Raw genomic sequence first — 14,732 nt, forward strand, 5'->3', positions numbered from 1 at the left:
CTATCCCAATCCGGACTTGTACAAGCGGCTGGGGTAGCAGAAGAAACTATATAGGGCCATGTAGTGTCCATGTCCCCTCCACATGGACATCTGGCTTTGAGCCAAAATGACCTCTGCACACCTCTTGTTTTTGCCTTCACTTATTCACCTAGTTTTGTTGTGTGAACAAATGAATCAATGAGTGAATTCCCCAGGAAACAACCCTCGTTATCAGGCGCTCAGTGTGGAACCGCTCCAGGCCTACAGCCCACAAGTGGGTCTACAGAACTCAGACCCTGAGAGACCCAAGACACCATTACTGCCCAACATGGTATCAGGCCATGGCACACAGGTGGAGTGAAGGCACAGACAGGGCACTGTACTGGCTGTCTAGGCCCATAAGCTGGAGTCTCAGCTCTGCCCTGATCACCTGCTGCCCTTGGAAAATCCCTTCCAAGCCCTGCATCCATTTACCTGACTCTGAAACTGAGAGGTTGGGTGTCTGCTTGCCCTTCCTGCTCAGCCACTGGGGCTTCAGTGGTTCTAGGAGAATATCAGCTAGAACCTATGGCAAGAGTGACCCTTGAGGATTCAGGAGCATAGAACCAAGGGGATGGGGGCGTCCAGCGGGGGACTTACCTCAGCCAGGGGCTTGATGTCACCGTCCTCCAACAGAGCATGAGTGAGGGCCACACCACTCTCAGAAATGGCCCGGTGGAAGAGATTCTTGGACAATGGAGAGAAAATCTGGGACCAGAACGGAGGGGAGGAGAGTTCATGTTCAGGGGTGGGGTCAGTTACCCACTCACTCTTCCGGACTACATCCACCCTAGCTCTGCCCTGGCCCATTCCCCTCAGATCCTGGGGGTCACTGAACACGGTGTCTCCTCCACTCACTTGGCCTGCTTGCCAGACTCACCTCCCACCCAAGAGAACCTCCCACCCAAGAGAACCTAAGTGGGATCAGGACGGGGCACAGGGCAGGGACATGACAGGAGGTGTGTGGCAGCCGAGCCTAACCAACAAAGGTGTTGGAAAGGCAGCTTAGCATCTCCTAACCACAACTTCTGATTCAGCATCTCCATTACTCAGAGCTTATCCTATAAAATGATCCTGGAGGCACACAAGGATTTCTAAGGATGCCTCCGCTGTTTACAATGGTACACACTGGACATAACCCAAGGGTCCAATATTACGAGATTGGGCAAATAAATGGTTTTTCATTCTTATCGTGGAATACTGTACAACAGTAAAATATATTATTAAGGGACAACATTTAATATTTAGTAAAGTGTTTGTGTTGTATTATAATATTCAGGACAGTATTTTCATAAATAAAAAAGACAAAGATTGATAATAGATGATAGACCTATTGATAGGTAGATTGATGGATAGATGGATGGACAGATAGATATAAAGTCATGGAAAAGAAGACTAGAAAAATCCATGTCAAACAGAGCACAGTGACTATCCCTGGGTTATGGGATTGTAGATGGCTTTTGTCTTTCTCGGGCTTATCTGTATTTTTCCTTTTTCTCTACTTTAAAAAGTATAAAAAATGTTTTCCTCTGTGTATTCAACTACAAAGCCAACACAGGAGTGAAGACTCCAGTAGTGGGCTGACCCTCTGCCCACCTTGTGGCAAACGGAAGGCTTCCTACAGCTCCCGGTACTTCTCGTCTGGTTTTTCACCCCAGCTCCCCCAGTTTCTCCCGCACCCAATCCCCCACTCCAGCAGGACCCCTCACACCCCCAGGTTGTGTCTGTGTCCCACAACCCCTGCCCCATCCCTCCCTATCCCCGGCTCCATACCTCCTTCCTCTAGCCCGCCTGCCCTAGCTCACCTGGTCTCTCAGTCGTAGAGACTGTTGCCTCCTTCTTAGGCATTAACCAGTCATCAGACCACCACAGAGGAATCCCCAGCCTGCTCAGTGTCCATGTCCCCTCCACATGTAGATCTGGCTTTGAGCCAAACAATACCTCTGCCCACCTCTTGTCTCTGCCTGCCCTTACTCATAATTTATGCCTATTCCTACTTCCCAAGAGAAGGGAAGTGAATCCTCATATTAAAATGAGTGATAGAGAGAGAGACAGAGAGAAAGAGAGAGAGAGCTCAACCAAGCTAGAAGAGGGAAATGCCACCATTGCAGGCTGCAACTGGAGATACATAGGGCCCTGGGACATTAAGCTTAGCTCAGATTCCTGGGGGCCAAGGAAAGCTTGGTTTTTAGCTTTCCACCACCTGATGCTGGACAGTGAGTAGGGTCAGTCCTAAATACAGGTATTGTAAGCAGAAGTGTGCATAGCTGGATTGACAGGTGTCTAAGAGGTCTCATCAGCATCACATCAAGCATGGGGTTGGGCCTGGTGCCAGGAGCACTCACAAGAACAGAGACACTTTCTCCTCCCGATGACTCTCCAAAGATGGTTACAGAGCCTGGGTTCCCTCCAAAGCTGGCAATGTTGTCCTGGACCCAACGCAGGGCAGCCAGCTGGTCCAGGTGGCCCCAGTTCCCCCGGCTGTGTTCATCCCCTGTGCTGTAGGGAAGAGAACAGGTTGAGGGTGGGGAGCAGAGATGTCATGGCAGGACCTTCAGGACTAGAGATGGGGCTGGGGGCTCTCAACGAGCGCCAAGGCGGGTGAATCACGATGTCAGAAGATCGAGACCATCCTGGTTAACATGGTGAAACCCCATCTTTACTAAAAATACAAAAAACTAGCTGGGTGTGGTGGTGGGCACCTGTAGTCCCAGCCACTTGGGAGGCTGAGGCAAGAAAATGGTGTGAACTTGGGAGGTGGAGTTTGCAGTGAGCTGAGATAGCGCTACTGCACTCCAGCCTGGGCGACAGAGCAGGACTCCATCTCAAAAAAAAGGAAAAAAAGAAAAGAATCAGGCTGGGCTTCATCCCACAAACGGTTATATACCCAAAGGATTATAAATCACGCTGCTGTAAAGACACATGCACACATATGTTTATTGCGGCGCTATTCACAATAGCAAAGACTTGGAAACAACCCAAATGTCCATCAATGATAGACTCTGGATTAAGAAAATGTGGCACATATACACCATGGAATACTATGCTGCCATAAAAAGCTATGAGTTCATGTCCTTTGTAGGGACATGGATGAAGCTGGAAACCATCATTCTGAGCCATCTATTGCAAGGACAGAAAACCAAACACCGCATATTCTCACCCATAGGTGGGAACTGAACAATGAGAACAATGAGCTGAGAACACTTGGACACAGGGTGGGGAACATCACACACCAGGGCCTGTTGTGGGGTGGGGTGTGGGGAGGGATAGCATTAGGAGATATACCTAATGTAAATGACGAGTTAACGGGTGCAGCACACCAACACGGCATATGTATACATACGTAACAAACCTGCACATTGTGCACTTGTATCCTAGAACTTAAAGTATAATAAAAATAAAATAAATAAATAAATAAATCATAAATTAAATAAATAAATAAAAATAAATTATTAAATAAAAAATAAAAATAAATAAATTAAATAAAAATAATTAAAAAAATAAATTAATTAAAAAAAGAATAAGGCTGGGCTTCAGCATCTCTGAGACCCTGCCTTGCCTTGCTGCAGTGGTGATGTATGGTTCTACATTCACTCAACTGGCAACTATTTACTGAGCATCTACTGTATGTTTGACACTATCCTATGAGCTAGAGCACATCTGAGAGCAAAAAGGGTAAAACCTGTGACGACACAGAGCTCCCACTACAGATCACAAGCAGATAAACAGATGTATAGAGAGAATATAATGATGTCAGGTAGTCAAAGTGCATTGAGGTAAATACAATGGAGTAAGGAAAAAAACCGGGGTGGGACAGGGGGTGCCATTTCAGATCGCAATCAGGGAAGGCCTTCTGGAGGCAGTGGCATTTGAGGTTTTGGAGGTAAAGACCTTCATAAAACAAGCACAACAAGCACATGAGCCTTGCAAATATCCAAAGAAAGGAATTCCAGGTAGAAGAAAAAGCAAGGGCAAAGGCCCTGGGGCCCAGTGAAGGAAAGTGTGAGTCAGGAGGTGCAGCTAGAGGCCTTGGGGCCCTGATAAGAACTTTGGCTGTCATCGTAAGGAACATGGGAAGCCCCTGCAGTGTTTTGCGCAGAGGCATTGCATGATTCAACACACATGCTAAGTGATCACTCTTGGTACTGTGCAACTCAGCCTCAGGATAAAAGTGGCAGGTATCTGAAAGTAAGTGTTAGGATCATAATCAAGGTGAGAGACAGAAAGCTTTGGCTGGGGTAGGAGCCAGGGAGAAGGTGCGAAGTAGTGGATTCTGAAGGTGGAGCCAACAGAGTTAGGAGAAAATAGAGAGTCCGGGCTGCCCACAGGGCTTTCTCCTGAGCCCCCAGGAGGATGGGGCAGCAGCAGCTGAGTGGAGGCGTAGTGGGAGGAGGAGTGGGAGTCAAGGATTCAGCTTGTTCCTCCTTCTGGCACCAGCCAGGGGTGGGGAGAAGACAGTAAGTGATGCCTGCAGGTTTCAAAGGTGAGATGGGCTGGAAATGGGGGCTCTGGGCTGCTCCCTGGGATCACTGGAAATTAGTAGGGAGGGAGAGGGAGACAAGAGAGGCCTGTGGACAGGGAGGAGGAGGGACCAGGAAAGGGACTGGGAAGGAAGCATGTCGCACAGGCTGAGCGGCCATTGGCTGCTGCTGTGAGGTTGGGTGGAGAGTAGGGGGAGGTCATCGGTGACCGCGAGACCAGCTGAGTGGCGTATCCAGGAAGAAACCTGACTGGCATGGATGGAGGAGACATACGGAATAGAGGAAGTGGAGACAGATCATGAAGCAGCTTTATTATAATGGGGAGCAGAGACACAACCTGTGGCTGAAAGGGATGAAGGTGATACAGCCAAGACTGACCTGGGATGCCTAGCTGACGGTAGACCAGAACCCATCCTCCATCTCCCTAGGCCTATTCATCAGTGAGGGGAATCCCTCCCACAGCCCTCCCAGCACTCACTTGAGATTGGGGTGCTGGGATGGTAACACTTAGAAAAGGTTCCTAGTAGTTGCACCTTGAAGGAGATCTGACTCCTGTCCCCATGGAGACCTGATGGGGAAGACTCCATCCTTGCTTCCTGCACTTGCCAGATTTCAAGCAGAAAATGGGGTGAGTGGGCCCCAACACTCCTTCAGGAAGGGGTCAGATCCTCCCACACCCCACCATCTGCAGCCCCCATTTCTTCACCCACAACATGCCCTGAGCTCCCTCTGTGACTCTGCCCCTTCCCTCCTTTCCATGAGAAGTCAGATGTGTCAACCTTCAAGAGCTGGGCTGCCTGCTAAGTGTCATTACAGAGAAATTCAATGTGCTGGAGAAACATAGGTGAAGAAGAGATGAGTCTTTCAGTGGAGGTAACTGGGGGCTGGGTCTTGCAGGATGATGAGGAGTTCCTCAGGTAGTTAGCATTCCAGGCAGAGGAACAGCACATGCAAAAGCTCAGAGGCAAGTGGATGAGTGTGGCTGGGGAGTGAGAGGGTAGGTAGTGTCCAATTATGATAAGGCTTGTATGCTACAATGAGGAACCTAGCTAAGGTCTCCTGAGGGTTGACATGACCAGAGGTGGGTCCTAGCAGCCTCATGTTGGGGGCCAAAGTGCAGTGAGGAGAGTCTAACTTCTTACCTGAAGAATCCCAAGATGCCCAGGCGGTGCTGAATGGTCACCACCACCACGTTTTCGTGGGCAGCGAGGACCTTCCCATCATAGGTTGATGCTGCACCCACCACCAGTCCCCCTCCGAAGATCCACACCATCACCTGGGCAGGGAGGAAGCAACATACCAGTTACAAGACACTGAGCCAGAGAGCACTCAGAGGGTGTTTTGTTTGGTGACCTACCTGTTGGTCACAACTAAAGGAGGATGTTACCCAAAGTTCACCAGCGCCCAGCAAGGTTGCAAAAGCCAGTCTCTCTCCTCCAAAATTCTCCCAACCGGGGCCTGAGCCACCACCCCACTGCACATATCCTGGCTGCCCCTTTCTTTCTACCCAGCCTCCAATGCCTCCTCCTCCCAAGGCTCTTCATGCTGAGAACATCATCATGGGCATAGCAAAGGCTAAGGATGTCGTGTTCTCCCCCTCACTCCCATCACCCTCAAGCCTGGACTGTTTATGCACTCAGCGTACCCATGGGGCAGCCCTTGTATCTCAGTTTCATCTCAATTTACTCTCTCATGGTGAAGTAAACTTCTCTGTGCATGAATGACTGTCTCAAGAAGCACACATGCCTGTGATAGTGTCTCTTCCCTAAATGCCTCCTCTATGACTCTGCATCCCCAAATCCTATCCATCCTGCACAGCGCAGCCTAAAACCCACCGGCTTCCGGATACCTTCAATCAATGGACTAACGCTGTCTGAGAACTTACCATGTGCCAGGAACTCTGCTAATACCCGAGATGAGAGTAGGTACAATTCTTAATGCAAGGTTCTTGCATTTTAAAAGTCCACATAGTGGGGAAGTAGTGAGAGTGACTAAAATAATAATATTGTAATAATATTATTCATGAAATATAAAAGAACTCATAACATAAACCATGTACTAAGTGCTGTTCTAAGCACATGTAGTTCTAGAACCTGTGACCATTCCTAGAGGTTCTCCTGCCTCCAGGTTCCCAGAGTTCCCATTTCTCCCACACATCTAATCCCTGCCTGCTTCCTGGGGAGGGACTGAATGTGCATTCATCTGTGTGTGAAGGCTGAGCCCGAGGGCTGGCCTGCAATAATATGCTGAAGAGAGGATTTGTCTCTACAGCCCAGATGGCAAGATCTTCGAAGGTAGGGGCTGCGTGGAGTGGGTTCATGTTCCCCCTTTCCCTGAAGCCCCAGGTCTAACTGTGTATATGGGGCACTGAGTACAAAATAGAAGAATGAATGAATGAATGAATGAATGAATGAATGAGTAAACCTTTCTCCCACTTCCTGTGTCTTACAAAGCACATGTAGGACCAACTTCTAGTCACACGTTTGCAGACCTGCTCCCCTACTCCTGGGCTCCATGCCAGGGTGCCCCTGGGAGACTGGTTGGATGTGACACCCCTTCCTCTTCCACCCTGGGGTGGCCTTCTTTGCCAGGAGACCCTCCCTACCCTGCAGCTGGCAGCCTGCCCCATCTCCAGCCCTTTGTTTATTTGGGAAATGCTGACACATTGGGTCATCAGCCTTTATCAAGACAATTACGGAGGGAAATTAGGTACAAAAAAATCCCAGATATTTGGCCAAAGGCAAAAGAAAGAGCTTCTGGGATTGTCCCAGGCTCCGCCCCCAACATCTGTACCCAGACAGTGAAAGTTACACCAGATGAATGCTGGCGTACTGTAGAACGGCCACATAAAATCTCAATGCCCTACTCTGTGTCAAAAGCACTGGTTTGAAGATCAGAATACTTGAGCCAAAACTACCCTACTGCGTGACCTCCTCTTCCCTGTCTGGGCCTCAGTTTCTCTATCTGAAAAGAAAGAGTTGAGGTGTTGGCTTTTCTCTAAGTTCCTTCCACCGCTAACATTATTGAAAATCATGTCTTACCCACTCTGGGTGTCAGCTTTTTAATCTAATAACTAAAAGTAATCATTTACATCCTTCTATTAGCATGAGGGAACTTGGAACAATTAAGCTGTTCATAAAGATGCACAGCAAACTCCCCCAGAGTTCCTGTGTCACGAGGGGAAACTGAGGTGTGGAAAACCTGTGTTTCCTGTGGAGGCCCTGAGGTCCTGGCCTGTGCAGCCCCCTCCCCAAGCTGCCTTCATCCCCTTCCGATCTACACTAGAAGATCCGGGGTACTGGAACTGACAGGCCTTGACCAGGGGATCCCACAGCTTACCGGCAGCCTGTTTTTCTTGGTCAAGTCAGCAGGAGTGTAAATATTGAGGTAAAGACAGTCTTCGGAAACCTTGAGAGAAATGTTCTCCTTTCTGTTACTCAATAGGTCTGAGAGAAACTGCCCCGCCTTGGGATCTTGGATGCACCTGGGGATGGGGAAAGAAGAACCCCTGAAGTTCAGCCAGCTATAAGCCAGGTGTCTTCTTTGGCAGGGCCTTGGACTGGGAGGTTTAAGCTTGAAAATGGACTTGATATTTACAGACTCACGACATTGTAGTGGGTAGGAGGCTATCAGGGGCTTCAGGTGGGGGTGCTGGGACTCACTAAGGTCTCCTAAGACCAAGCAAAGTGAGAAGGGCTTCACACCTCTTTCCTTCCAAGAACCTTTGGGACTCCCAGCGTTGAGGAGGGGAGACAACAAATACACTGATTCTTCCTGGATGGTGACATTTCTCACAATATCTTAGGGGTGAAATCTTTGTGGGACAACATCAGGAGAACTGTGCTCTAGTTTTGTCTCTCCCACGCATTTACGGGGTGACCTTGGGTGAATTCCTTTCGCATTCTGGGTCCCAAATCTACCAGGTCTAAGTGAGAGCAGTGATTTCTACATGGGTCTTGCAGCCCTGACATGCCAAGACTCTACCATCAACCCATCCCAGGCAAGTGCTGTTGGTGGCCCTGATGAAAGATCTCAAGGATACAACATAGATGAACACTGGTAATAGTTATTGAGTCCTCCCAGTGTTCCAGGCACTGTTTTAAGTACCCTTTGTATATTAACTCATTTAAGCCTCAGATCAGTCCCATTACATAGATTCTATTATCTCCATTTTACAAATGAGAAAACTGAAACCCAGAGAGGTTAGAGAACCTGACCAATGTCACATAGCCAGGAAGATTCATGCCATGTGGTTCTTATACACAAGTATATTATAAGCAACAGTCCCAGACCTCAGAGTACCAGAAGGCAGGTGTCACCGCCCCCACTAGGTACATGAGGAAACTGAGGCACTCAGGCTCTGGGATGACACAGCTGTCAAGTGACAGAATCAGAGTCAGCAAAGATGACTTCTTGATTTCCATCCTGGGAGATTTTCCTACAGAACACCCAGTACAAGCAGCGTAACAATAATAATAATAATCAAAAGACATTCCAATGTGAAGAAAGGGAAAAGGAACTCAACTTCACTGGTCTTTGCATAAATGCAAACTAAAGAGGAAAATAAGATTGCTATTATTATTATCGTTTTGCCTACTGAATAACCAAAAACAATTTTAATAACCCGAAGCACTGCAAAAAAATCTAATGAATGGAGATTTTTGTCCATCAATGGGAGAAGTGTAGTTGGAATATTTTGGCAGGGAATTTTAACAAAAGATATATACTTTTTGACTCAGAAATATAACTTCTGGGAACTTATCCTAAAATATTCATTCATTGGCATAAAGGTTTCACTACAAAATATTCATCACAGTGCTCCCTATATTATCAAAAACATCATATGTAACTTAATGACCCCAGATAAAAGCTTGGGGAAATTAATTATGGTGCAATACCAAATATAATGCAGCTGCTAATATCAGGCTGTGCCATTTAATGGCATAGAATGATGCTCATGATATACTTAATGAGCAAAGCAAGCATCCAAATTATCTGAACATAGCACTCCTTTTTAAAGAAAGAAAGTATAGCAACAGGCCAAAAAACTGGAATACAAACAAAACATTAGATCATAATACTGTACCATCTAAAATATTGACAGCTGCTCTCTTTGAGTGGTGGGATATTGTATGTGATTTTAATTTTCTTACTTTTCCTTATCTAAATTTCCTAAATTTTCTGTAATAAGTATATACTATACTTGCAGTCAGGAAATAAAAACAGTAAATATTATTTTTTAAAAAAAGGAAAGAAAAGAAGGCAACCAGAGGTGGGCTGCTGGAAAACCGCTGAATACCTGGCTGCTGAGATGCATGGGGTTTCCTCTGATGCCTGTAGGGTCCTTGGTACCGTGGGGAGTGGCGGTGAGGCCAATTAGAACCTTTGGGAATAATAATTAACAAAAAAAAAAAAAAAAAAAAAAAGAACCTTTGGGCTTTTCTTCCCAGCCTGGCCAGGGTGAATGGACACACCTGCCATCGTTCTCCTCAGGAATACGGAACTGGGCACACTTGAGAGTTGAGCACTTGCCAAGAGGACACCTCAGTTCACTTGCCACCCACACACCTCCTGGCCCTCCCTTCTCCCCACTGTGTCAAAATTCAAGACAGCGGAATTCATGGGATCCTTCTTTCTGATCTCCCTCACCTGCTTAACTGCTTCTTTGTTTCCAAGGCACTTATCCCACTCTAACAGATCACACAATCCATGGGGTAATTTGCATGTTGTTCTCCTCTGTCTCCCGCTGCTAGAATGCACGCTCCATGAACCTAGGGGTCTTTGCTTTGTTCACGAATGGATCCCAAGAACCCAGACACATGCCGGGCACACAGTAGGTGCTCAATAAACATGTGTTAAATAATGGACTCCAGAATGCTGTGAGACTTCTGGAATGTTCTTAAGGATCTACAATGATCTTAAGGATTCCAGAGCAAAGGATCAACCAATCGGGGGACTGCCTTGACTCCTTCCTGCATCACTTTGAGGCAAACATCCCCCACAGACACATGCCACAGCCACCCCTGGCTTACATAGGAGGGTAAGAGGTGGCATTCTTCACGAAGCTCCATGGCTCTGCAGGCTGCGGTGGAGTAAACCTCAGGGGTCCAAGAGGGGGCTTGGCAAAAGGGATTCCCAGGAAAACGGCCACAGGCTGTGCAAATCCTTCTAAGCTGACGAACTTCCCCAGCACTTTGCCATGCACGGTGTCCACCACAGGTGGCGAGGACGGGTGCCCTGCTGGACATGGAGAACAAATCAGGATGCATCAGAGGCAAAAGGCTGGACCCGGATTCCAGGTGGGGTTTGCCACTTTCTAAGTGCATGACCTTGAATAAGTCACCGAAACCCTCTAGGCCTCAATTTCTTTTGATGTACAATAGGGATGAGGATCACTGTCCTTACTAACTGAGGTGGTTTAAAGCGCAAATTAGATTTGGAGGCATAAAAACATTCAGCCAAAAATAAATGCAAGAAGGAGAACTACTAGGAGAGAACAAGACATTTATCTTCCCCCTTAGAAGCCTCTGGAAACATTTATCCATTAGAATCCTGGCACTGAGCCACATGCTGGATGAGAGGATGAACAAGAGGTGCTCCGTATTCTCAGATGCATTGACCCTTGTAGGGAAGGGTCACTTATACACCTGGGCCTACAGATGGGAAAGAAGTGACTGTGTCCTGGGAGAGGTACTCATAAGGCAGTCTAGGAATTAGAAGAGGGGGCAAGGCCTTCTGATTGCGGGCATCATGGAGGAGCTGGGACTTGCAGTAGGGGAGGATTGAATAAGGGGAGATGAGACGCAGGGAGTGGTACCGAGCAGAGAGAAGGGAATGTGCTGAGGCTCAGAGCAGCAGAATGCAGAGCCTGCCTGGGGAAGGGGGCATGGCCCACATGCACCAGGTGGTGTCTGAAGGGAGTGGAAAATATTCCTGGAATGAGACAGCGCATGTCAGGGAGGGCCTAGAATGCCAGGCTAAGGGCTTGAGTTTTCTTTAGTGGACGAATAAGCAGCAGGGACCATTCCAGATAAGGGAAATGATCAAGTCGAAGAACATTTTTCTGGTGGCCCTGGGCACATCTGATCCATTCTTGCAGCACAGACAATGCTTCCTCATTGAGCTGAAATTCATTTCCCAGCCTCCGCATCAGTCTTGGTTCTATCTGTCATGGGACCGCACTCGCCTGTGGCCTTTCAGACACTTGATTATGCCACCCACCCCTCAGGTCCTGTCTGACTCCAGTGACCTCAATTTGTCTAAGCTTCCCTCCTACGAAATGATTTCCAAACTCTTGTCCTCTCAGTTGCTCTGTTTTGGATATAGGCAAGAAGGCAATATCTCCATCAAAGTGGGGCCAGAGCAGAACAGAACAATTCAGATTTGATCTTACAGGGGAATATCCAATCACAATGGAAACTCCCTATGCAAAGCCCAGATGCACAACAGCATCCATGTCTCATTATCAGCCAGCCCCACACTGAGAATAGTTAACTTGTTTTCTTCTGTTGTTGCTAATTACAAATAATATTGAGATAATTTTCTTGGAAGCATGTTTATCAACATAGCAGTGGGTGGTGGCATTACAGGTGGCCTATTTTCTTGGTGATTTCCATGTTTTCCGCACTGTATGGGATTTCTAGTCTTCACCTGAAATCCTTCCCAGCCCCATATTAATTATTTTAAAATTTTAAATAAAAAAGAAAATATTTATGAAGAAATATGATGATGTCTAAAAGGTACTTTGAAAGACTTGGAGACTGGGCACAGGGGCTCACATCTGTAATCCCAGCACTTTGGGAGGCCGAGGAGGGCAGATCACTTGAGGTCAGGAGTTTGAAACCAGCCTGGCCAACATGGCAAAACCCCATCTCTACTAAAAATACAAAAATTAGCTGGGCATGATGGCGTGCGCCTGTAATCTTTGTTACTTGGGAAGCTGAGGCAGCAGTCCAGGAGGCGGGGATTGGAGTGAGCCGAGATTGCACCACTGCACTCCAGCTTGGGTGACAGAGTGAGACTCCATCTAAAAAAGAAAAGAAAGAAAAACTTGGTCCCTGATCAGTTTTGGGGGAAGTGGAAGATGAAGACCAAAGAGCTGGCTTGTGATGCTGGATCCCTGTTTACATAGGCTCAGTGGAGATGTCAGTGGGTTATCCTGGCAAGATGGTGCCACAAGACGTGGGCACTTCAAGACTGGAAGGAAGCCTGGCGAGAGAGCAGGGTAGAATTTTCTCCTAGACGGTGAGGGTACACACCATGGATGTGTATGGCTTCATCGAAGATGCCAGTGTGAGAGGGAAGGGAAGAAAACAAAGATCAAACACAGGGACCACTACAGCCAAGACCAAAGATCCATCAGAGTGGGAAGGAGAGAACATCCCAGCATCCTGGAAGTCCAGGGAGAAGAGGACAAGGTGCGAGCTAAGATTGCTGAGGGCTTCAGGGAAGTGGAGGAGGATCAAGGCAGAGAAACCACTGGGCTGGTCTTTCTCAGCTCAGGGATTCATTCAGCAGGATGAGGTGGATGGCAGCCAGATTGCCAAGCATGAAAAAGTGGGTGAATGGGGGGAAGCAGAAAGAAGAATGGGAACAAGAGCAGTTGTCGCTGACGTTATATGAAGCATGAACATGATGGGCACCTACTATGTGTCAGGCATGCATTCCAGTTTGTTTAATCTTCAAAAAAGCCTTGCTGGGTAGGCATCAACATGCCCAATTTACAGAGAAGGAAATTAAGGAAGTGGAGGCAGCCTGTATGGTCTTCCTAAGGAAGGAAATGGATGGCATTGCCAGGAGTCACCAGAAGTAAAGGAATATTCAGCTCCAAGTAGGGTTCCTCTCTTCCTCTGCCCTTCCCCACAGTTCCAGAGCTCTCACAATGTCAGGCTGCCAGAGGAAGACAGGATGCAGATGGGGCCTGGGCTGTCAGGATTCAAGACCCAGAGACAGACCCAGGCATGATTTGTACTACATTTCCCTATGTGAGTCTCAGTTTCTCTGTCTATAAAGTGGCACAGGGGTATTTTGAGGCCCCTCGCTGCACCCCCTCTATGTACCATGTGTTTTGCTTCCTGTATTCTGATGCTCTGGCATCTGAGGCTTTGCTGATATTGGAGAAACTGTCCCTCCCAGGGTCCAGCCAACCCGGAGCCCACACCCCAACCGCCTCTTTGATCGGGTTGCCATCCCCTGGCCACTACCCACTTGCCCTAATTATGCCAGAGCTAGGTACCAGACAACTAGGAACAGCCCCTGTGCCCCAGAGACCCCTGAATTATCCCAACTCGCCAGTCCTCAGCCTGGGGATGGCCAACTGAGCTGCCTAAAGTTCTCGTGTGTGCGGCGTGAGGTGGTCCGGCCGCCGGCCTCCTTGGGGCAAGCAGTGCAGGGCGGTTTCAGTGTGTTCACCTTCTCTGCGTCTCCGCCCGGGCCAGGCTGACTGGGCTTAGCTGCTCCAAGTCCAAGTCCAAGCCCGGAGGGCGCGCACCACCGCGGATCCGGACCTGTTGTGTCTGCCTTTTTGCGCATCTGCGTCCACCTCACCTTTTTACGCACCTGCGGCCCAGAACAAGGATTTCAAAAAGTGCCCAGCATCTTTATGTTTCAGAAGGACTCACCCCAAACCGTGGAAGCAGCGAGAGTGCCCAGGACAAGAGCGCGGAGCCACATCCTGGAAGGACGACTGGTCTCGGGGCCTGCAAGGTCTTCTTGTAGCTGATGGGGACTGCGCTGTCCAGCCAGGAGCTCAGCCCCGCCCTGAGCTACCGCCCTGCTCTAACTGTGAAATTTCAGAAAAGTTTTCCCTATCTCCAGAACTCCCTGGGCGACGCCTACCTACAGTCCCATCTCGCCAGTTCTCATCCTGCCTGTCCTGCCTTTCCTCTTCTATCCTTAGAAGCCGCAATAAAAGCACCTTGGCCTGTTTCACCAAAGCAGTCTGGTCGACACTCTCAAATTACAGAGAGCTAATAAATTCTACCAACTACTTGTTGTATAAGGGTTTCTCCCTTGCAGGACTCTAACTTCAGTACACTGTGAAGGCCCCGAAAGGCCCGCACCAGCAGGCGGATGCTTTTAGGCAAAGGGATACTTTGGTCTGAGATCCTCAGAAAAAGTTTAAATATTTTAGAGCCACTCACAGTCCCACAGCTCAGCTGGGTAACTTCGCACACATCTCAGCTCCCAGGGCTTGTGTTTCCTAGCATTCCAGGTTCTCAAGTTTGGAAGCGA

General features: G+C 48.2%; 1 protein-coding gene across 1 annotated transcript in view; it reads right to left on the reverse strand.

Moving 5' to 3' along the window:
• LOC126943848 (liver carboxylesterase 1-like) overlaps positions 1-14,171 on the reverse strand; it is a 123,567-nt gene extending 109,396 nt beyond the window's left edge. The window contains exons 1-6 of the mRNA XM_050772994.1: positions 14,120-14,171; positions 10,532-10,739; positions 7,839-7,983; positions 5,642-5,775; positions 2,364-2,517; positions 619-726 (exon numbers count right to left, since the gene is read on the reverse strand). Coding sequence (XP_050628951.1) covers positions 619-726; positions 2,364-2,517; positions 5,642-5,775; positions 7,839-7,983; positions 10,532-10,739; positions 14,120-14,171 — 801 coding nt within the window. The remainder of the gene's footprint in view (positions 1-618; positions 727-2,363; positions 2,518-5,641; positions 5,776-7,838; positions 7,984-10,531; positions 10,740-14,119) is intronic.
• Positions 14,172-14,732: the final 561 nt, after the last annotated feature.

This window comes from Macaca thibetana, chromosome 20 (assembly GCF_024542745.1).
Source record: "Macaca thibetana thibetana isolate TM-01 chromosome 20, ASM2454274v1, whole genome shotgun sequence".
In the NCBI taxonomy this organism is placed as follows: Eukaryota; Metazoa; Chordata; class Mammalia; order Primates; family Cercopithecidae; genus Macaca; species Macaca thibetana.